The sequence below is a fragment of the Phaethon aethereus genome (genome assembly GCF_964289735.1).
Source record: "Phaethon aethereus genome assembly, chromosome: 4".
Lineage (NCBI taxonomy): Eukaryota > Metazoa > Chordata > Aves > Phaethontiformes > Phaethontidae > Phaethon > Phaethon aethereus.
In genome coordinates this window covers 59386561-59408597 of record NC_138578.1, presented here as the reverse complement: position 1 = coordinate 59408597, position 22037 = coordinate 59386561, and the positions used below count along the sequence as shown (strand labels likewise).

Here is a 22037-nt window from a genome sequence, read left to right as displayed (position 1 = left end):
ATGTAAACTTTTAAGGTGTTTTGTAAAGATTTTAAATGTAATCTAAGGATCTTCCACTAGTATTAAAGATGTGTTTCTAAGTGATTCGTTTCCTGTCTAAGCATTAATATCTTTTTAACAAAAATCATTAAAGGTTTTAAAGTACTGCACCCAATGTAATATTCCCCTTAGCAGAGTATTTAAGTTCATTTTGTTTCTAACGATGCCTTAGCTGTGATTTTTAAGGGCCATTCAAAGGGGGAATAATCATGAAAGAAAATTTTTCATTCTAGAACTGAATTACTGTTACATCTTAATGGCTGCACTTGCATAACATTGAATAGTGTGAAATTATTGGCTGAAATGAAAGTCCACAATAGGTTATATTTAATCGTAGAATGTAGTTTCTACTAGTCCTTACCTGTAAGTAAATGTGCTTCAGTATAATGACACAGCACCAAAGCTAAATGCTTACATTGTTGAAATTAGAAAATACGATTTGTGTCAATTGCATAGTGTGAGAATGAGACATTTCTTGATCTTATTTACAGAACAGAAAACAAGCCTAATTTTTAAAATTCTACAACTAGTTATCATCTGTTTGTTTTTTATTGTTTTCTCCCAAGTGATTTCATATGGAACTGATGGAACAGATTATGTTTGCTGATGGAACAGATGAACCACTTTTAAGATATACCAAAAGGGATGGTGACAGAGTAGGTCAAAAAATAGTATTGTAGTAGACATTTTTCTGTTGTCTCTGCCTTTCATTCTCCTGAGAGAAAATAAAATAGAGACAAAAAAACATAGTAAATACAGAAAAAGGCTATTATATGCAAACTGAAAGGAAGGTGTCACAGAGTAACCTCTCAGAAATAAAGCACGGTATGTTTCTTTCACACTGTATTGTAAAGACTTATTTAAAAGTTAGAAAAACTGATGTGGAACTGATGTGGATTTTGCAGGTACAAGGAAGCTGTGATAGCATATGAGCATGCAAAACAATGGGACAGTGTAATCCGACTATATTTGGATCACCTTAATAATCCTGAAAAGGCTGTTAATATTGTGAGAGAAACACAATCTCTTGATGGAGCAAAGATGGTGGCCAGGTAACAATCATATTACACAGGTTAAAAAAAAAAAAGAAGGGTGGAAGAGGCCATACCTGTTGGAAGTTGGTGAGGCTTGCTAATATATCAGACTCTGGTTATTGGTACCTGGCCAGTGATGGTATTGATTTGAGTTCTGTAAAATTTGGAGAGCTAAGCAGGTACTAATTTTTTTTCCTTTTTTTAACTTTCTGATTTGAATTATATTAATCCAAAGTAATAAGTTTAGACAATAATAAAAGTTACCATGCTGTATTATTTATACTAAGTTAATCTTAGTTACCAATTTAAAATAATCAAGCTATAAAATAAATTAGAAAAGTATCATATTTGTATGCCACAGAATATACTATATTCCTAAAACACTTGGTATATTCATTATGCTGATTAGTACTAAGATATTAATTTGTTCATTCTGATTAGATTCTTTCTGCAGCTTGGTGACTATGGCTCTGCCATCCAGTTCCTGGTCATGTCCAAGTGCAATAATGAAGCTTTCACATTAGCTCAACAACACAACAAGATGGAGATTTATGCTGATATCATCAGTGAGTATTCCACTTAATTAGTTAATCGATGGCTTGCAATATGTTTTGCTGTTCTTTTAATTGGTTTAGACCCATTTGAAATTACAAGACAAGGGGTGTGAAGTTTTGTTTCCCAGCGTTTTCTATTTCAAGTCACCACGGACAGATTTGGCAACCTATGTCTAAGTTAGGCCTACAAGCTAGGTGCTGCTTTCAGCTTAGGTATTTCCCTTGGCCTTCAGTCTACGTTGTTTTCAAATCTTGCCTGTGCTAGAGCTTTTTCTGTTTATCCATAGAGATAAAGCATTTGTCCAGACTATTTTTTTGTGTCCATTGAGGAATCCCTTTCTTTGACCTTGCTATATGTAATACTGCTTTTCCAAAACTGAGAGTTTTACCGGTACAGTTCTTGATTTTTATCCCCTCTTTTCTTTTTTTCATGGTTCCAGCTCTTTTCTTACATGTGTATGTCACTTGTCTTTCCTTTTTTGCCTTTAAGACCTTTTCTGGGTCAGTGAGAGACGAAAAGGAGGCTTTACTGGAAGCTGACTTTTACCTCAGGCCATCAAGTCAGTCAGTAGCCAGCTTGTCAATTAGCAATATATTTTATATTTTTCACCTGTGTCAGGCACCATTCTTTGTGGACACAGATCCACACATGTATCTACCAAATTATCTCATATTGTCAATTAATCTCTTCCTTTAAAAAATGTATTCTTATTATGAAGGTTATAAAAACTTGACAGCAGTTAGGTTGGTGATGTACTGTTGCAGCTAGTAGTGTTCTACTGTTCCTTATGTTTTCTTCCTTCTCTCTTATCCAAAATAGGATGTCTCAAATTGTAATCTAAGTGTGCAGAAAAAGGGTTTAAAACTAACTTAGAAGTAGTGGCCATCTTTCTTTTAGATGTGTACAGTAAAATGGAGTCTTGGTTAGAAGACTAAGTAATATTCCCTGCTGCCACATGGTTACGTTGCTCCTGGTAGTCTTGCTCTGTGTGATACAGATATACTCGCATATTCTTAAACTGTGAAAATAATCTCATAATCACTTACTCTTATTGTTGCTAAGACATAATGGAAAAATTAATTAGTAGATCATAGTTACGCCAGTTTATGATGTCTGTTAAAAAAACAGAAATACCATTATGGTGTAAAACTTAGGGAAACAATTATTTCACTGTATTAGTAGCTCCTAATGTCTGACATTTAGTCTGATTAAATAGGAAGAAATGTATAAGACATAATTTGAGTCTAGATAGCTTTGGTTTTCTTTGAATGTCAGTAGAAAAAAAAAGTAGAATAGGAATTTGTTCCTTTGGTAGGGCCTTTATCTTAATAAGAATACTCAGGTATCATTGCTATCTATCTCTTGCAGGTTCTGAAAGTACTACTAATGAAGATTATCAGAGCATTGCACTATATTTTGAAGGAGAAAAGAAACATTTTCAGGCGGGAAAATTTTTCTTACTGTGTGGTCAATATGGACGGGTCAGTACTTAAAGGCTAAAACAGTGATAACATTCATAGAAACTGTTCAAAATACGGTACTTCAAAATCAGAGAAGTTCATAGTAAACTTTAGCTGCCTTAACTGATAACGTACTGATATTTGAAAAAAGTGTAAAAAATGTAAGTAAACTATTTATATTTACAATTATCTACATTGTATTCTACGAATTATACACTGCCATGCACATAACTTTTTCATAGCAGTAGAGGCTCCTTTTTCATAGCAGTAGAGGCTCTAGGTGGGTCAATGACATGCTATTCTCAATGAATCTCTAAATGTCATGAGCATAGAAGTAGAATTTATTTATATTTTATTAGCTTGACCAATGAAGACTTGGTGCTAATTAATTAATTTAGTAGTGTAGCATGCCCTAACATAAAGCTTTTTTTTTAAAAGGAAGTATGTTAATTGAAGTATGTCAATTGACACACATCCTTTGATCAGTTAGAGTGAACGGATGCTTATTAAATGTTTGACTTTTGCATACTGAACACATACCAGAAAAATATTACTGATTTTTGCAAACTGCAGCCATTGTAGGTGACCACTCCTTCGGGGGGGGAAGGGGGGGGGGGCGTGTTCAATGGCACATTAATAATTAATTTGCTCTCACCATATTACTGTGAACATCTTTCACAGTTAGATGAAGGTATACACCAGAACTTGGCAAAGACTCAATTCTTCTTTCTTGCAGGAATATCTGTAAGAGTAGTTGCTACCTATATAGTGTATGTGGTTATCTCTGTGGCTGTAAAATACAGTTAAGATATGCATTTTGTGTGCCACTTGTCTGTCAAAATGCAGAGACATAACTTGATAAAAATTAGGAAGAAGTTAATTTCTTGTGTCTCAGTTTTAACTTTTCTTCTATATCATTTTAGGCATTAAAGCACTTTATGAAAAGTCCAAGCACAGAAGATAACTTGGCTATAGAAATGGCAATTGAAACAGTAAGCAACTTTGATAAAACAAAAAATTCTTTATGTTTTCAAGAAGTTTACTTTCAGTATTGTGACGTTTTCCTAGCATCAGTGAGTGTTTGAACAGATTGCAAATAGAAGGCAAACTGTATCAGTAAAGGTGATAGGTAAACATTAAAAAAGTAGAATTAAGTTAATACTGACACCAGAGGAAAAAATGTTTTCAATCTTCAAAGGAGAGTTTAGGAATTCATTCAGATTTTTGTGGTTGTGTGTCAGAGACGGTTAAGTTTGGAATTTTCTTATTCAGCAGTATCCATATATGATTTTTCGGTTTTGCTGATTTTTCCAGTCTACATGCTATGGTTAGAGAGGACAATATGCCTCCATTCTCACTCTCTGTCACAGAATCAAAGAATGGTTGAGTTTGGAAGGAACCTCTGAAGGTCAACTGATCCAAGCCCGCTGCTAAAGCAGGGCCACCTAGAGCCAGTTGCCCAGGACCATGTCCAGATGGCTTTTGAATATCTCCAAGGAAGGAGATTCCACAACTTCCCTGGACAACCTGTGCTAGTGCTTGATTGCCCTCACAGTGAAGAAGTGTTTCATGATGTTCAGATGGAACCTCCTGTGTTTCAGCTGATGCCCTTTGCCTCTGGTCCTGTCACTGGGCACCACTAAAGACTGCCTGGCACCTTCCTCTTTGCACCCTCCTTTCAAATATTTATATAATTGACAAGATCCCACTGAGCCTTCTCTTCTCCAGCCTCAGAAGTCCCAGCTCTCTCAGCCTTTTCTCATGAGAGATGTTCCAGGCCCTCCATCATCTTAGTGGCCCTTTGCTGGACTCTCTCCGGTATGTCCTTTTCTCTCTTGTACTGAGGAGCCCAGAATTGGACACAGCACTCCAGGTGTGGCCTCACCTGGAGTAGAGGGGAAGGATCACCTGCCTCGACTTGCTGGCAATGCTCCTTCTAATGCAGCCCAAGATACCATTAGCCTTCTTTACTGCAAGGGCAGATTGGTGTCTCATGTTCCACCTGACAATGCCCAGATCCTTTTCTGCAAAGCTGAGCTGCTTCCCAGCTGGGTGGCCTCCACCATGTACTGGGAAATGGAGGTTTTTTTTCCCCAGATGCAGGATTTTGCACTCCCCTTTGTTGAACTTCATTGAGGTTCTGGTCAGCCCATTTCTCTAGCCTGTCAAAGACCCTTTGGATGGCAGCACTGCCCTCTGGTGTATCACTACTCCACCCAGTTTTGTATCATCAGCACCTTGCTAAGGGTGCACTCTGCCCATCATCCAGATCACACTGGACCCAGTATTGACCCCTAGGGTACACCGCTAGTTACTGGCCTTCAACTAGACTTTGTATGATTGATCACAACCCCCTGGGCCTGGCTGTTCAGCCTGTTTTCAGTCCACCTCACTGTCTGTTCCTCCAGTGCATATTTCATAGCTTCTCTATGAGGATGTTATGAGAGACAGTGTCAAAAACCTTTCTGAATCAAGGTAGACAATATCCACTGCTCGCTGCTCTTAGCTTCCGCTACCAGACAGAATACCAGTTGCAGCAGCAGTCTCTACTAACACCTTGTTGGTTTTCATCCATATTATATTTTAAAATACCTTTTCCATCCGTAAAAAAAAAAAAATTGGGAATGAAGCAATTTTTGCTTAGTTATTTTCCTCATGATCTCCAAAGTTCTGTAGTCATCAGGTCTCCAACTTACGCTGCACCTCAGTACACGTTTCTTGAAATTCCCTTCTAGACAATATATGCTGGAAACCTGCTTAAGCAGGCCCATTGCCACCATCCATCGACGCATCCACCGCAGCTTTCACTTTCTGTCATCCGAACTATGCTCAGACTGCCTCTGTTCCCTTGAAGAACTCACAGCTTTGAAGATTTTGTTAGGTGTCACTAGAGTGTTTTCAGACTTAAACAGTAGACCTGACTCTGCCTGGCGCTAACACAGCTGCGCTTGAGGCCTTCCATCTCACAGAACTGTTGGCAGGGCTTGTAAGACTGAAGTTTGAGGTGTCTAATGCATCCAGGTGTTTCAGCCCAAATGAATAAACCAAAGACTGTTGCTGCAGTTGAACCATATGTATCCTTGTGGAATCTCAACATCCTGGCCATATTTTTGAGACTGTCTCTTCAACTGGCAGATAGTGCTGGCTTTATTCTAGTGACCAGCACTGGCTATTCCTCTGAGACACAAATTATGCTGGGTTGATAGACATAGCTTTGTGAGAGCACGCTTCAGCTCATGGTGCTTTGATTCAGATGCCTTCCCAACACTAAAGCAGAGGACAGTTCATGCTGTGAGAGACCTATTTCATTATAATCCCCTGACATAACACATTAGAAAATAAATATGAACTACTGCATGTCAAAGCTGATGAACCAAGTAATCTTCTCGTTTGAACACACAGAACTCAAGGAAAAAAAAAAATGTTTTCAATCTATCTAGTTTCAGTGTTTTTTATGGAAAGCCTCCTTATTAGTAGGTATTTTTCCTTTCGTGTCATAATTTCTTCTGTCTTTAATAGGTGGGACAGGCAAAAGATGAAGCCCTAACAAATCAACTGATAGACTATCTTATGGGAGAGAGTGATGGCATGCCCAAGGTATTGTATTTTTGTTACTGCTGTTGTGTCACATTGCTGTGCTACAAGATCTTTTGAGCTCATTTTGTTCTAAAATTTTTGGTAGACAGAGATTGTGTTTTAGCTTGGTTTCATTTAAGGAGCAACACTTAAATGATCACTCTGTGAGTCATTTCAGAAAGATAAGAAAGGAAGTAACTATCTTAGATACAATGATCTTTCTCCAAGCTTTATGAAAGCAAGTAGTTGGACAGAGGAGATTCAAATTAATGCTCATACTGAGGGAAAGAGACAAAACTTAGCTGTTTGTTCATGCCAGTTAGCCAGCTGGCTGTTGCCTTTCCCAGATGGATGGTCAGCATGCGTGTGTTTCAAGACTAGCTACAGCACTGATCTCTTCTTGGAGTGTGGGGAGTTGCTCCAACTGTGGAAGAAAGTTAGGTAGTAAATAGGAGATGAAGGACAAAAACCCAAAGGAGATCAGGCTACGTTAGTTCCACACATCAACTTAAGACATAAAAAGTTGTGGACAGATTTTCAAAGTTACCTAGTTCCTTGTTGATTTCTTAAGTGATTAATGACCATGTTCTCAAAAAGAGCTTAGCCCAAAACAGCTCTATTTTAAAATGTGAAATGAAGGGAAAAATTCGTCACTGAGATCACTTGAAAATGTAACTGCTTCATGTGGATGCCCATATGACAGTTAAACAGTTATTTTTTTAAAAAAAAATCTTTTTTTGATTTCTTATTATGTAGAGTCATTTAGTTTAAAATTTGAATTCATTATTCATAGAGTCAGTTTCATCTGCGGATACAGGCTGTAGTTCTGTAAACTAAAGCACAGAGTTTCTGTTCTGTTTTGGAAAATGCAATTGCATATTTAATTTAGGATAGAAAATAAAAAAAACAGGAAGCACATTTGAAGATTTTTGGTGACAGGCCTTCCTAACATGGAAGTTTTGATTAACAATAGGAGAATAAAATACTGTGGACACCGATTTTTACATTGTCACTCATCATTGTCATAGAAAATCTTCCTTGGATCCTCAGAACCTTCCATAGTTTTATTTTATACTGTTTAGGAGGTGCTTTGTGAGATAAGAGGTGCTCTATGCTATGAGGCTTCGTTTAGTGTCATGTGATCAGTTAAGAAAATTTTAAACGGGCCATTGCCCTTTCTTCCAGGTTTCCTGCCCCTTTGTTAAAAGCAAACTATTCACAGGGTTTAATGAAAGGCTTTTGGCAGACTGGTAGACTATTTCATCTTTTTTTCTTTTGTATATACGGCTTTGACAGTTGGAAGATAATTGCTGACAGATTTTTGCGTATTAGTTGCCAGTGCCACAGGTTTCGTAATAAAGGAAGAGAATCATTCACAATCTAAGCAGAACATAGATTAGATCTGCGCTATATATATATACAACACAAGAAGTGGGTTTTGACCATATTCCATTTGTGTTATTTTTTTTTTTCCATGGCAGATTAAAAATGTTCACTGAAATATGATGTTAGACATCAGAACAGCAACGTTAGAGGCTAAGATGACAAACAGCTCTTTTGCAGATTTGACTGCTGATGGGCTATCTTGTTTCTCTGAGTTCGAGCTATAGAAAAACATGCTTCACAGACCATTTTTGGTTTTGATGTCCGTAGAGCTTATGGTACATTCAATCATATTTGGGCCCGAGTTCATGAAACTAAGTTGCTGAGCCACTGTTTTACTGCCTGTTACAGCAGAGTTTGAATGTGAGCTAAGTGGCTTGTCACCCATGTTTTTCTACTGTGAAAGCCAGACTTCAGGTGTGGATGTTGCAGTCTGCAGTTAATTCCTTACTTGAGGAATTTAAGGTCTCGTATAAACTCACAGTAAATACAGTCAGGTGCAGAATTATATGTACAGAAGAGTAAGTTCTGCCTTACTGAGGGGAGTAAGGTTTGGTAATGATGGAGGTGACATGGTCTTCGTGCAGTAGGTTTATTTCAGCCCCGATATTACAGCTATGGTTTATGATGCTGTTGGGATATTAGAAATTCTGGCTCCTTCCTCTTTTTATGGTGCCTAGAGGTTAAGGGTTTGATATGTTAGACTTTTAGAGACACTGGACAGTTGATGGCCAAGCCAACCTTGCTTTTATAAAATTTAAAAAAAACAACAAACCTCTCTCTATTATTTACCTCTTACTATTTACCTGTAATTTGAAATACGAACATTAATAAAATTATACGTAAAACAAACAAAATTCAGCTGCAAGAGACCAGAAAAGAATGAAACTCTTGGAGGCATTAGATGAAAAATCTGTGCAACATCAAGTGTAAGCAAAAGTAATTTCATATTTATGCTGAAAGTTGGGTGGACAGAAACTGTAGCATCCAGTCTCTCTTCTAAGAGTGGCAGCCTAGCCATCTGGTTGAAAGAAGTACCTAGCACTGGATAAGGAAAAGTGAGCTACAGTATAATCTCCTTAGTGAAGAGGTTCTAAAGATTTTAGGAAACACTTAGGAATTTTGTGAATGCCATGATTGCCATATTTAACATTGTTTTGAACTTCAATGTAGAGCTTTCTTTTCCTTATTTAAAAGCTCTTTCTTGTTCTTCTGAATGCTTTAATCCAATCTGCCATAGTCTCTCTCAGTGAGTAACAAAATTTTACTTTATCAAATCATACATATTTGTTTTAAAAATCTACTTAAAAAACAATTCATCTTTATCTTTACTATGCTATGGAGACAGTGTTTTTGAAATTATCGAGCAAATGGGGTCGTTTTTAGAGAATAGCAGCTTTTATGTGGTGGTCTTTTTGTAAAGCTGGAAGTAAGAGTGAACTTACAGTAGCCATGCAGCAGAAACTTGCTAATCCTTTCAGCGTTGATCTTCAAACCAGATCATTGCTCACAGCAGCCTGATTACTTTAAACCTTTCGCAGCCAACAATTATGTGGGATTTTAATGAAGTACCATATTATCAAAATTATTGTGCTTACCAAAATTTTGCTACGCTGTTGTCTGACTTGTTATAAACTATTTCTTAAACACGTTATTATGCCAACTGTTGTATTTGTTAACTTTAACGTGTAAAGATTCTTAATTTGTCATGTGTGTTCCTTTGTAATTTTTCAGGAAGCAGTAGCTAGCAAGGTTCTGCTGTTTTCTGTGTGCATATTTTCTAAGTACATGTATTTTAAAAAGCAAAACTAAATTAAAATCATGGCTTCTAATATTAAGGTCAGTTAGACTGCAATAGTACATTTTTCCAAAGACCTTAGGAAATGTGTTGTCAATTGAAAATTCCTTCCTGCATTTTTTCTTTTAAAATGGCTAACTTTAAAGGTAAGAATATGAAAGTAAAACATGAGACTATTTTTCTTAAATGCCTTCTACTTTTCTAATTTTTCTACATATGGCTACCATGTAAGTAATTTAAATATCTTGTTTAAGTCAAATATAATTAGGGACATGGCAAATACCATATAAGACCACTGGTCCGTGCTGGGACAGGATCCTTCTCCTGCTGCATTAAGAGAAAAGGGAGAAGCAGCCTGAATGGGGAAGAAGTGCAGCCTTCAGCTGTCATCAGTGGAACAGCCATCTGTGGTCACTAGGAGGTGTCAGAAGTTGGGAAGAATTACATAATAACCTACCATTCATAATAATTTTTGTTTTACCCTGCTCAGGGAATAGTAAGTTTCCTTTTTAAGGCAGGCTACAGTCCATATCCACTAATATAAGTAGTTCTGGTTCCTTTATTATACAGATAACTAGTTCATTACTGTTAAATTCTGGTTCTTATGATGTTCGACCTTTTAATCAGGTGTTACTTAAAATTCTGCTCCATCATTGGTTTAAAAGTAATTCCTTTTGGTCACTTAATGTTTTTCATTATATTGCAAGTTAAAAAGAAGAATTTGACTTGCCTTTTGTCTTTCTGCATGCCAGTCTTTCGCTCTTGCTTTTATTTCTGTGATTTTTCATCATTTTTTTCCTTGCCCCTCAAGTAGGGAGTTAATCTTTGCAGTCATCATCTTTATAAGGAAATGGCTTTGTATCTTTCATATTTCTGTTCCTTTGAATTTCAGCGGTTTTTTGCTATGTATTTGAGACTTACATACAAAAGTGCTTGTTTTTACTACAATATTGCAGAAGTAGTTTGTTTGGTTTTCTTGCTAAGCTGTCTATAAAGCAACCAGTGTAGTCTTTTTCTTAGTTGTATATTTAAGTTGGAAACATACCATTATATACAATATTTCGGCTTAATTTAATCTTGATTTACTAGTTAAGAATTATCTTATGTATGGACTTTACTTTTTATTGATCCCATTTTAGAAATCATTGCTAAAGATATAAAATAGTGGCACTACTCTAGGTTTGGAGTTTTTTTCACTTAATTGTTCCTTTTCATCATAAGCAAGATAATTTTATTTTGTTTTTTAGCTTTTTTTTTAGGAATTACCTCTTCTGAGGATTTTCTCAAAATCCTTATGAAAGACGAATGCTCTTTTCTCTTACTGATTTCTTTTTTTTTTACTAGTCTGCTAGAAGTTTGAGTACGCTTTACAAAAATAGAACTCATGTTTGTTTTCTTCAATACTGCCATCTTTTTTTTTGTTTTGTTTTTAAATTATTTCACTAATTTTCCTGCTGTTGCATTGCCAGTTCTTGAGCGAACGCTTTGCTGCATGTGCCATTCTTGAATCATATAATCTATCAACAGTACATAGTACACAGTATAGCAAATTACAAACTTTATGCATTTTATTAGCTGAGTGTCCCCTTAATTTTCAATTTTTTAGCTGCCTTGGATGTCTACCATCTGGTCCCAGAACAATACACTCTTTATGTCCAGATTTTGTCGTCCACACTAACCAATGTTTGCATCTAGAGCTGTAACACAATTTCTAGCAGGGTTTCGATTTCTAAAAGGAATCCTGTGGTTCTTTTCCGACACCATTAATGCCTACACGTCTGAAGTTGTTGGGTTTCCACCCGTACAGCTCTCCGTGTGCCTAATGGTCTGCAGCTCTCCGCGTCCGTGCTGACATGGTTTAGCAACTAGCTGCCACAGCTCACTCGGGGGCCTCAGCGTGCGTGTTTGTCCGACTCTACTGAAGGCCAAAACTAGCAGGGGAAGGTAGCATGGCTAAAGCCTGTTGATACGAAGAGCCCTCCGCGGAACAAGCCAGCTTGTCCGCTTTCTTTGAAGGATGTGGTGGTGGGATGGGCAAGTAAAGGAAGAGAATACAGCAGTATGTATCCAGTTAGTATTAATTGCTTTTGTATGATTTAATTAAGGATGCCAAGTACCTGTTCCGCTTATACATGGCGCTAAAGCAATACAGAGAGGCTGCCAGAACTGCTGTAATAATTGCCAGGGAGGAGCAGTGTTCAGGTAAGTCTGTTTTCTCTGATATGACAGCATCTCTGACACTACATCCTTGCCAGGTACTTGGGGTACCCTTATTTATATAGGATTATACCTAGAAAAGACCTGTATCGGTGCTTTGAATTATATTCAAGTTTAATTTTGAACTTGAAGTAGCCTTTGTGAAAAGGTTGGGATTCATACCTGTATATTAAATAGAAATAGGAAAAAAGAAAATTGTGGAAAACATCTGCGTTCCTTATTACATTTAAGTAAGTATAGTGATTAAGATTGTCTGCAACTTTACTTTTCTTTGTATCACAGATCTTAGAATTGCAGTTTCTACATGCAGTTTCCGATGTAGATACTGATTCTTCAGTCTTTGCACACAATTTTTTTCAGTGGGAGATGTGCACAGGAGATGATTCCTGTTGAAGGATCAGACACTTGCTTATTTAAGCCTTGTTTTCCCCTGTAATAGGTAACTGAAGTTTAGAAATAGAAAAAAGAAGTAAGAAGGGACAGGGCTAGAAGCAAAATAGCTATTGCCGGTATTTATTCGGTCTCCACTGTAGCCATGGCAACAGCCCTACCATAACACTCCTTCCTTTTCATTTCAAGTAAGTTAAGAAAAATATCTATAAAGGAAAAACAGCAGCCTTAGGAAACCAGGCAAATTAACATTTACTGACTGTGCCTCAGCATTGGGCTGAGGAGTGGAAAATGTCTTAAACCCTTGCCCAGCATCATCTCCCAATTCATCATAGCAGTGAATAATGTGTGTGTAAGCAGGAAATGTAAAGGCTCGGGGGTTTAATTATTTACTAGCTTTTCTGAACCTGAAAACATATCTAAAATGCAGTATCCCATACTGTATTTCATCTTCCCTAATAGTAAAGATGTGTTCTGCAACAGTGTAATAATAAGCACAATATTTTTCTTGTTAAAATCACCAATCTTGCAGTAACTGTTTCCTGCACAGAGGCACAGTTTTAGATTTAGTCCCCCTCTTCCTTCAGGAGATTTCAATTAGTTCAGTTCTGAAGTTTACACCAGTATAGTTTGTTCTTTCCCTAAAAATCCACTTCAATAATATTTAAGTCATACTGTTTGTTATTTTCTGTTGGGTATGCCATTTTATGTGCAATTTTCTTTTAAGTTGTTTTTAGGTAATCACATGATTACGTATATTCTACTGAGTCAGTAACACAGCATGAAAAATTAATGTTGCTTTCCAACAACTAATTCTGGAGTGATATTTAGCTGCCTCACGCAAATTCCACTGGTTGATTCAACTGCAGTGTGTAGCAGCACATAACAAATTGCTCTATAGAGTAAAAACATTTGCTGGTAGAGAGAGAGAGAGAGAGAGAGAGAGAGAGAGGAAAAAGGTTTGCTGAAATAACTGAACTGAAATTTCCTTTAAATGCCTCCAACTGCAAAGATTATGACTTCCTTGTACTCTAGTAAAGTTTAAAAAAAAAACAACCAAAACAAAGCAAGGTCAAATAACTAGCTAAGAGTAGACTAACCATACTAAACACTGGTTGTTTTCAGCAATGTTGATAATTTAATGAAATCCTGTGGTTTCTGGATAATCCTTGATAGTAACCTTGAAGCACTTTGATCTAGTGAATTAACATCCAAATTTTCATTATCTCTCTGACAGGTTTTGGGTTTATTTGGTTGCAGAGGCAAGGAGTTGCCAAAGCAAATGATAAAGTAAAAGTATGTTAAATTAACATTTAAACAACAGCTTTTGAATACCTGACATTGACAAACAAAAAGTAGTAACATCTCTAAATGCTCTAAAAATACCTTTTCTCCTCTTTATTGTGGAAGCAATGTATTGGATACAGCATCTTCCATTTTTAAAGTTCCATTATATGAAATTATCATCCACATATGTATTTTTGCTACTGTATGGATGACTTCCCCAAGTGTGATTTTTTTTCTTATTTAATTCCCTGGCTGATACTGTTTAGCATACTGTGACAAGCAACTGCTTGTGACTTTCCAAAGAAATTGTCATGCAAAGGTTTTGCTCTAGGAATCAACAGAACTTCCTGTTCAGCTTCCATATTTGTCATTAGTAAAGAAATTTTTATGAAAAATTAAATTTATTATTCATTGTTGTTTGTTTTTAAGGAAACTACCGAAACGCGCATGATGTTCTGTTCGGTATGTATTCAGAGTTAAAGACCCAGAAGATTAAAATTCCTTCTGAGATGGCTACAAACCTTATGATTCTACACAGCTATATTTTAGTGAAGGTAATGAATTGAGAAACTGAATTTATGCGTAAGTGGCACAGTCTCTGATTTATTGAACTGTACGTATGGATGTTCTGTGTACATAAATTACATTGTCATGTAGGTTGTATCACAGAATCCAAGTGCATGATAGCAGCAAGGTTCAGGAAGACAGTCCATAGTTGTTTCTGCCTCTTTGATTAGTATATTCTTTTTTTAAATACTGAATAATTCAAAACCTACATGTGGCTTCCTCTATTTCTGTTGCATTCATTCTTACAAATGTTATGCTATTAGTACAATTATTATTCTAAATTTATTATTGTTGTTATTATTATTATCTGTAGGCAGATCATTGCTTTTCTGTAAATGAAGTTAAGCAGGGGGGCTCAAATGATTTCTAGCAGTTAACCCATGGCCCATCAGGATATCCATTCAGCCTACAGCCAGCTTCTGGCCTCCCTCTCTACCAGCAGTGAGGCAAGAGCAAGCAAATAGTGAGCTGAAGGCCAGAAAGACTGTTCTGGGAAAGAGCCACTATAAAGTTTCTCGTCCTTTCTCTGGTGCAGGATACACCTCTGCTCAGCTTTGTGAAAGAGCCATGGGCATGCAGCTCCCAGAAGGGTGAATGCCAAAAGCAAGCTGCAGGAATTACTCTCTAGAGGCTGCAGTTAATTCGATGTTTGTTGTGTTCCAGACTCACGTGAAACGTGGTGATCACATGAAGGGAGCACGTATGCTCATACGTGTAGCCAACAACATCAGCAAGTTCCCATCACGTAAGTGCTGACAGCATAGAACAGCATGCTGTGCTCTACTGGACAATTCATTATTAATTAATCATGACTGCATTAGAAGGTACATTCTCCTCCTGTGATCCTATAGGGCACACGACAAAGTGTAAATAACACCGTGTGCTCTGCTGGCCTCCACAGGATAGCTCATTCATATACAGCCTCCAGGATGGGTTCCTCACCAGCAGTTTAATCTGTCCTCAACCTCCATAACTGCAGTACTGAGCTGCCTGAACCACACACAAAGTCTCGGGATTGTATGTAATGAACTGATTGGTTCTGCGACTTTATCACAAAATTTTAATCAATCTTCTTTTGAAAATGCTTTTGGGGTACATGGGAAACATAGGCTTTAAACAGTGCAGACCAGATTTGGGAGAAATGGTTATAAGCAAAACATTCCTGCTGTTGTGCTGAGCTTCAGAAATGTAAGGCAGCAAGAGGTGAAACGATGATTTTCTTGTGTATGGTTCCAGGCATTGCACAAATTGTGTGACTGTGTACCATAAGGAAGAAGAAAAATACTGTCATTTTTTATCAGTACCTTTTTAGCCCTATTAGCTCAAAGGCTTTCAACTTTAATATTGGTAAATAAATATTTGACATCATTGTTTCATTGTATTACAGACATTGTGCCAATTTTGACTTCAGCTGTAATCGAGTGTCACAGAGCAGGATTGAAGAACTCGGCCTTCAGTTTTGCTGCTATGTTGATGAGACCTGAGTATCGTAATAAAATAGATCTTAAATACAAAAAGAAAATCGAAGCAATGGTCAGGTGAGCAGTGTTAATCTATACTTTCAAATGTACACAGTATCAAGGCTTTATTTGTAATGTTATTTTTGCTCATAAAGCCTACTGGCTTTGTCCTGTTTTCATACTATTTCACTGTCTCAAATTTGGAAGGCTAAGAACAGTTTCCCCCTTCCCTGAAAATTAAAGGCTGTTCTGTTCCCTTGGACGTGATAAACCTTAAATGCAGCGTACATGTAAAATGCTTCCTAGCCAGCAGTAACATTTTCCATCTTGTCCGTACAGACATAAGTACAGCCATGGGGCTCTGTGTTCTTTAGCTGGGAATGTACATGTAAGCTGTTTGCTACTTCAGCATCAGCAGTATGCTTTTCTGTGATTCAGACTACTGAATGGCTAAGATAAGATAAAAGAATGGAAGGGCAAATAAAATAGATGAATTCTCGACATTTTCTTCTTTATCTGAAGCTCTGTTTTGACAGATCCTAGCCAATATTTTCTGCCAAAGGAGGAAGTGTAGGAGAGTGGATAAGAGCAGAACACGTATATGTAATGTTTGTCGTCTTTATTCTATTAGCCTCTAACCATTTTGAGGCTCAGGGACTTGCTGAGCCCATATGGGTGTGTGAGGTATTTATTAAGTCTTTAAGCTCTCCATGAGCTTATCCAGTCTCTGCTTGAAGCCATGTAAATTCTTAACAGGTGAATCCTGTGATAAGAAGTTCCTTTGCTCTGTTACCCATTGTGTCACGAATGGTCCCTAGCTGGTTAAATGTGATGCCTCGTAGTTTTCCTCTTGGGTGAGATCTGGCCTTTCCTGTGTCACGGTTTTATAGAGCTCCACTTTTTTTCATTCCCCTCTATCAGTCATATTTTTTCATGACCTTAAGAGTCTCTGCTTACATAGCTATTTGTTCACCGATACTGATCCTTATGGCCTTTCTCTGAAACTCTTCTACAACCTTTTTGGAAGAGGCAGGACCAAAACTACGCACTGTGTGTAAGATGTGGCAGCCCATGGATTTATGTAGTAGCAGAAGGAGTCTCCGTTCCACCCTACTTCATTAGCTTTGATGTTTTAAAGCAAGCCAATGTTTTCATAGCATGTATTGTAATTGCAGTATCTTGCTCCTAAGCAACAGCAGTTCATAGTCCATCATCTTATACGTGGACACTTTTTCCAATAGGCCTTGCTCTGGCTTCTCCCCACCCTTGCATTTTCTGTCTCAAAGTTCTTCTGTATTTCTTTGAAGCTGCCCCTGGCCCATATCAGCCTGAATATTACATATGAGCTGCGGCATCACATTATTTTCACTTGTATTTTATGAGGCATCATGTTGTTTTCTCTTATATCTTACGAGCATGCAGAACAGTAGGTTACCACAGACGTGTACTGTGAGAACTGTTTATCCTATTCTGCTTAGGATCCTTCAACAATTTTTTTAAATTCATGCAAAGTTCTTCCCTGTTGCCTGCTTGTTAATATTTCTAGAATGTTCCAGTAAGCTTCTAAAAGATGACTTCAATATTAAAAGCCATGTTGACTTGTTCTTAATCTATCATATTTCTCCATACTTCAGATTTCTTAAGTGGAGACAAAGGAGGAGGTCATTGTGGGGGGAACACACATGCCCAGGCCAGGCTAATAAAACGAGAAATTAGGCTTTCTACAAAGTGTCAAGATAACTATGGTAGCCATTTAATTGTCTCCAAGGTTATGAGGCTATGAGTATTATGATCTGTTACAGCTTGAACAAGGTTGTATTGTTTCAAATTAGATGGAAAATGACCTATTTCTGAGTTTACATAATTGCTATAAAGCTTAGGTGATAGTTCAAAGGAATAATCTGGTAGAATGCGCAACAGCAACTGGAAGGTATGCAAGTAACTTAAAGGAGAAACACTGCTAAGTATTAAAGGCATTGTAAAACATCTTCGTTCAAATTCAAAGCGCTTGAGGTTTTTATTCATATTTGTATCTTACTTCTAGACGTCCAGACACAACGGAGGCAGAAGAGCCAACAACGGCCTGTCCATACTGTGCGTTCCAACTCCCAGAGTGTGAACTTTTGTGTCCCGGCTGTAAAAACAATCTCCCGTACTGCATTGCAACTGTGAGTGTCTGCGCTATTTTCTGCAGCGCAAGAATGAACACAAAGCTTTTCTTTCCTTCTAAAAATAAGTTCATCTGCACATCTTTGGTTTGCTAGGAGATTCAAGCAAGATGGTTTTGTGGGTTGGTTTCTTGGATTTTTTCTCCAAGCTGTTACCAAATCAGTAAAAACCATTCTTGTCCTCTTTTAAGTAGCATAGAGCGTCCTTAGTCGCCACCTACAAGTTGTAGGCTTTGAAGAGTGACAGTAAAATCACAAAGTGGTTCTGGAAGACTTCAGCTTCCGGAAAAGGCAGCTGGCGCAGCGGGACTCCCCGGAACAACCAGCACACATGCGTTTGGCACGCTCGGGAGAGCACAGGGGCAGGAGGGCGTTGCGGGTGCTGGCACCTCCCCAGCTCAACTCCCTGCTCAGAGCAGTAAGGGCAGAGGTGGAAGTCCCCCTTCTTTCACATACAGGACCTTGTGGAGGGCACAGCTCTGCCCCCATAAACTCCAGGCTGTCATGACTTCACATAAAAAAACAACAAAATTCCTCGGCCCTGCCTGCCAATCTGTTTTGGGGCAATGCCCAGAATGTACCAGAATTTTTAGGCATTTCCAGGGTTAAGTAATGGCTCAGCCAGTGACTTTAGCGTTTCTTACATTACTGATCCTTACAGAAATGCAAAGTTCCAACATTTTTATTTCAGGATACTTTAAAGCATACTGAAAAGGTATGGATGGCGTACCTTTCCCAGTGGAAAGCGATGCAGCCCACTGTTACCAGTATCACTACAAAATCCTTATACTGAGGTTAGCTACTCTGTAACTAACACTTTATTTTTACTAGGTTCAAGTGATTTGTCACACTAAAATACAGAAAAATCAAAATTTACTTGAGCAGAAATCCAGTGTTGGAGTTAGCATTCTTTATTAAAACTAAAGAATTAAGTCTTACCAAAAAAAAAGTAATAGCCATTATCTATTTTTTTACTCTATTGGTTTAGCAGAATAAGATGACCAGTGTAAGTATTATCTTAACCAAAAAACCCAAGGCTTTTAAATATAGCTTTATGGGCCCAAACATAATGTACATATTCATGTATATTTCACATTATTTAGTCAGGCTCTGTCTTGGTTATAGTTGATTTACAGCACAGGTATTTGTAACATCATTAGGAACACAGCATTTTCAAATATCTTACAAGAGTGTCGTAAGCTGTTGCTCATCACATTAGAACATAAATCTCTCAATATAGTTAAAGGTGCTGTTGCATTTTATAGTAGTAGGAATGTACATATGAATTCTTTGTATCAAAAGCAAATAATGGGTAAGCCATACCAAAACAGAGGAAATCATTTCTGTTTCAAGAGGCGAGTCCAAGGCAGTCACTACGCTCACAAACTTGACAGTGTTGAATGCTACCTCTGGGGCTCAGGGGATGTGGCTTTGTGGGCATTTTTTGAATGTCACATGCAACCCCAAAAATCCCAGCAGATTTATGTGCATCTCTAGACCCAGATCAAGAGGTAACATTCTAGACTTGCCCAACTAAAAGAATTCCTAAAATTGTAATTCAATGCATTTTTAGATTTCTTTTTAATAAGAGAGGAATGCGAACTATAATGAAAACACTGCATCTGAGAGTGCCTTTCTGGTTACAGAATTTACACAGGAATCAAAACAAAGTAACACTATTGTGGTTTTTGTTTTTTTAATTAATTCCTCACAATCTTTAGAACTCGGTTGCTGAGACTTTTTCCACAGTAACAGTGGCAGAACCAAGTGCCCAAAGATAGCCCTTGCTATTGAATTACTTGTGGCTTTTGCGTGCAGGGTCGGCATATGGTACGAGATGACTGGACAGTCTGCCCCCACTGCGACTTTCCTGCCCTCTACTCAGAATTCAAGAAGTAAGTTGGGATTTGTTTTCTGCTGCAGGATTCCACTGTTTGTTCATAAGTGTTTCATTTTGTTCTAAAAACATGTTAACAGCCTGTGCTGGAGGTGGGGGGTAGAAGAGGAATCCCCATTACTTGATAATTTCCTCTAACATACTTGCAGAACATGGCTTCAAAGTGGACCAAAAACTATGATAATAAGCTCTTGTCCCCAGTAATCAGTCACCTGTGAGAGGGGGACTGGATAGCTCTGTTCAGATGTCTGCAACTGTGAAGCTGCATAGACTTCATGTTCTGGCCCAAGCTCCTTTGCATAGGTTTTAATTGCCAAATTTTCCTCACACCCATGCAAACAGCAGCAGCCTCCCTGTGGTGGTTAGTTCTCAGTGTTAAAAACCAACCAACCAACATTTGCTCTGCTGAGACAGAAGTAGCTGGTGCTCTGGCCTGTGTTTGTTACATAGTGTAGGTCAGAACTGGGCTCTATGCTTTCTGCCTCAGGCGCAGCTGTTCCTTTGAAAATGTTAAGAATTCTCACATGACCAGTCACCCTTCTTTTAAAACAGCATGTTACAGACTGAAAACATATGTCCAATGTGTTCTGAAAGGATTAATGTTGTTCATCTCAAGAAAATAAATGACTGCATGCAGTACCTCAAACCAGAAGATGGGGACCAATAAATTCAGGTACGTGCTAGAGCTGGTACTTTTTACTTAACAGGGCTCATTTCAGAGGACATTAGGAGTTTTTCCTGGCAAGGGAAATGCAGCGTTCAAGAATCACACTGAGAGCCTGGGTCGATGCAGCAGAGACCCAAGGCTCAGCTGTATCGCCTCTTTGCCCTCAGTAGCAAAACCTACTGCTGTTTGCATGCCTGCAACTAACCCCATTGTTCAATCATTCCAGTTGTGAGGCTTTAAACCCATTTACCTCTATGATCACATTATCTGTGACATGTTCTTGAACGCCATGTAGCTTCAGTAGTACAGAGAACAGTTTGAAGGTGTCAGCATCATCAAATCCTTCTATAGATCTGCCAACAGGTGTTGAAGTATAGGAAGAGGGACATGCTGACCAGAAGGAGCAGATCTACAATGCAGGTGACAGGAGCCAAAGGTCATGTAGATCCTAGCTTCTCTGTTTAACAGAATATAGTAAGAATTATCTCCCAGGCTAACAGCAACACTGTGAAATACTCATTTCAACAAATGAGACCACTGCCCTGCCTGTACCACACACTTATGTTAAAGAATGGTAACTGAAAATGAGTTAAAGTTCCTTGCTAATTTTGACATTTGAAGGCAGATTTACTAGTGCAAACATAACATTTTTGTTAATTCACCCCCACCCCCAGTCTAAGAAAACGTTGTAGTTTGCTATCAGTCTTTATATCTTGGGATATGACTAACCAACTCTGTTTAATTTCAGATCTGCAAGTGTTGTCTGGCAAGCAGCAAGGAAAGCTCTGTCACTACATTACACATCTTTTCCCCACTAGGATTTAACAACCACCACCATGTCACTTCTATTTTGTGGTAGCCTGTAAATATTTAGCTTTTGATAAACTTTGTACTTAGATTTATTATAGTAATAAAACCTACTGATAATTCTTACCAAGGAAAATTCGTGTTTTATCTGCACCAAAAGACAAACCAAGGGGAATCCTGCATTATGTGAGTGCCAAAAAACCAGCCCTAGTTTTCTCTTTTTCAACATCAGTTGTGAACTTTTATGACTGATTTCTATTAAACATTTCTTACTTTTAAGTATTCCTTTCTGGGTTTGATTACAGATACAGCTCATAAGCACAGGCTCCTCAGGTTTTGGAATTAAATCCCTCGCTGCTTTTCTGTGTCTTTAACTGAAAAAAAGGGAAGTAGTAAGAAAAGAATATAACCACATCCTTTGCATGCAGGAAAGCCAGAACCTTGGAAGAAAAGAGGAGAGACACAGAATGCTTCATGGACTTAACCAAGATTTTAAAAGACTCCTGTGAAACATTTTATTGTAATTTTATACACGGCTTAATTTCTATAATGTACAAATATGCAATTTAGGGTTGGGGTGGTTTTCTGCATCATGTACTATTTACAAGAGCTCACCTCCTAATATCAGGGGATTTATAAAAAAAAAAGTGAAGTTCTAGGAAGCCTTCCCATAAATGCCAGGTAAGTAAGCATCACATGTTCATCGTGTTCCTGCACCCTGGTGTTTGTTGC

The 22037-nt window shown here is 37.8% G+C and overlaps 1 protein-coding gene across 1 annotated transcript in view; it reads left to right on the top strand.

Moving 5' to 3' along the window:
• The window catches only part of WDR19 (WD repeat domain 19), a gene marked incomplete at its 3' end in the record, with an annotated part of 39015 nt that extends 18517 nt beyond the window's left edge, over positions 1–20498 (top strand). The window contains exons 20-31 of the mRNA XM_081999496.1: positions 945–1091; positions 1515–1639; positions 2997–3109; positions 4012–4080; positions 6608–6685; positions 11951–12047; positions 14169–14293; positions 14970–15051; positions 15694–15844; positions 17811–17934; positions 19753–19829; positions 20384–20498. Of these exons, the coding sequence (XP_081855622.1) occupies positions 945–1091; positions 1515–1639; positions 2997–3109; positions 4012–4080; positions 6608–6685; positions 11951–12047; positions 14169–14293; positions 14970–15051; positions 15694–15844; positions 17811–17934; positions 19753–19829; positions 20384–20498 (1303 nt within the window). The remainder of the gene's footprint in view (positions 1–944; positions 1092–1514; positions 1640–2996; positions 3110–4011; positions 4081–6607; positions 6686–11950; positions 12048–14168; positions 14294–14969; positions 15052–15693; positions 15845–17810; positions 17935–19752; positions 19830–20383) is intronic.
• Positions 20499–22037: the final 1539 nt, after the last annotated feature.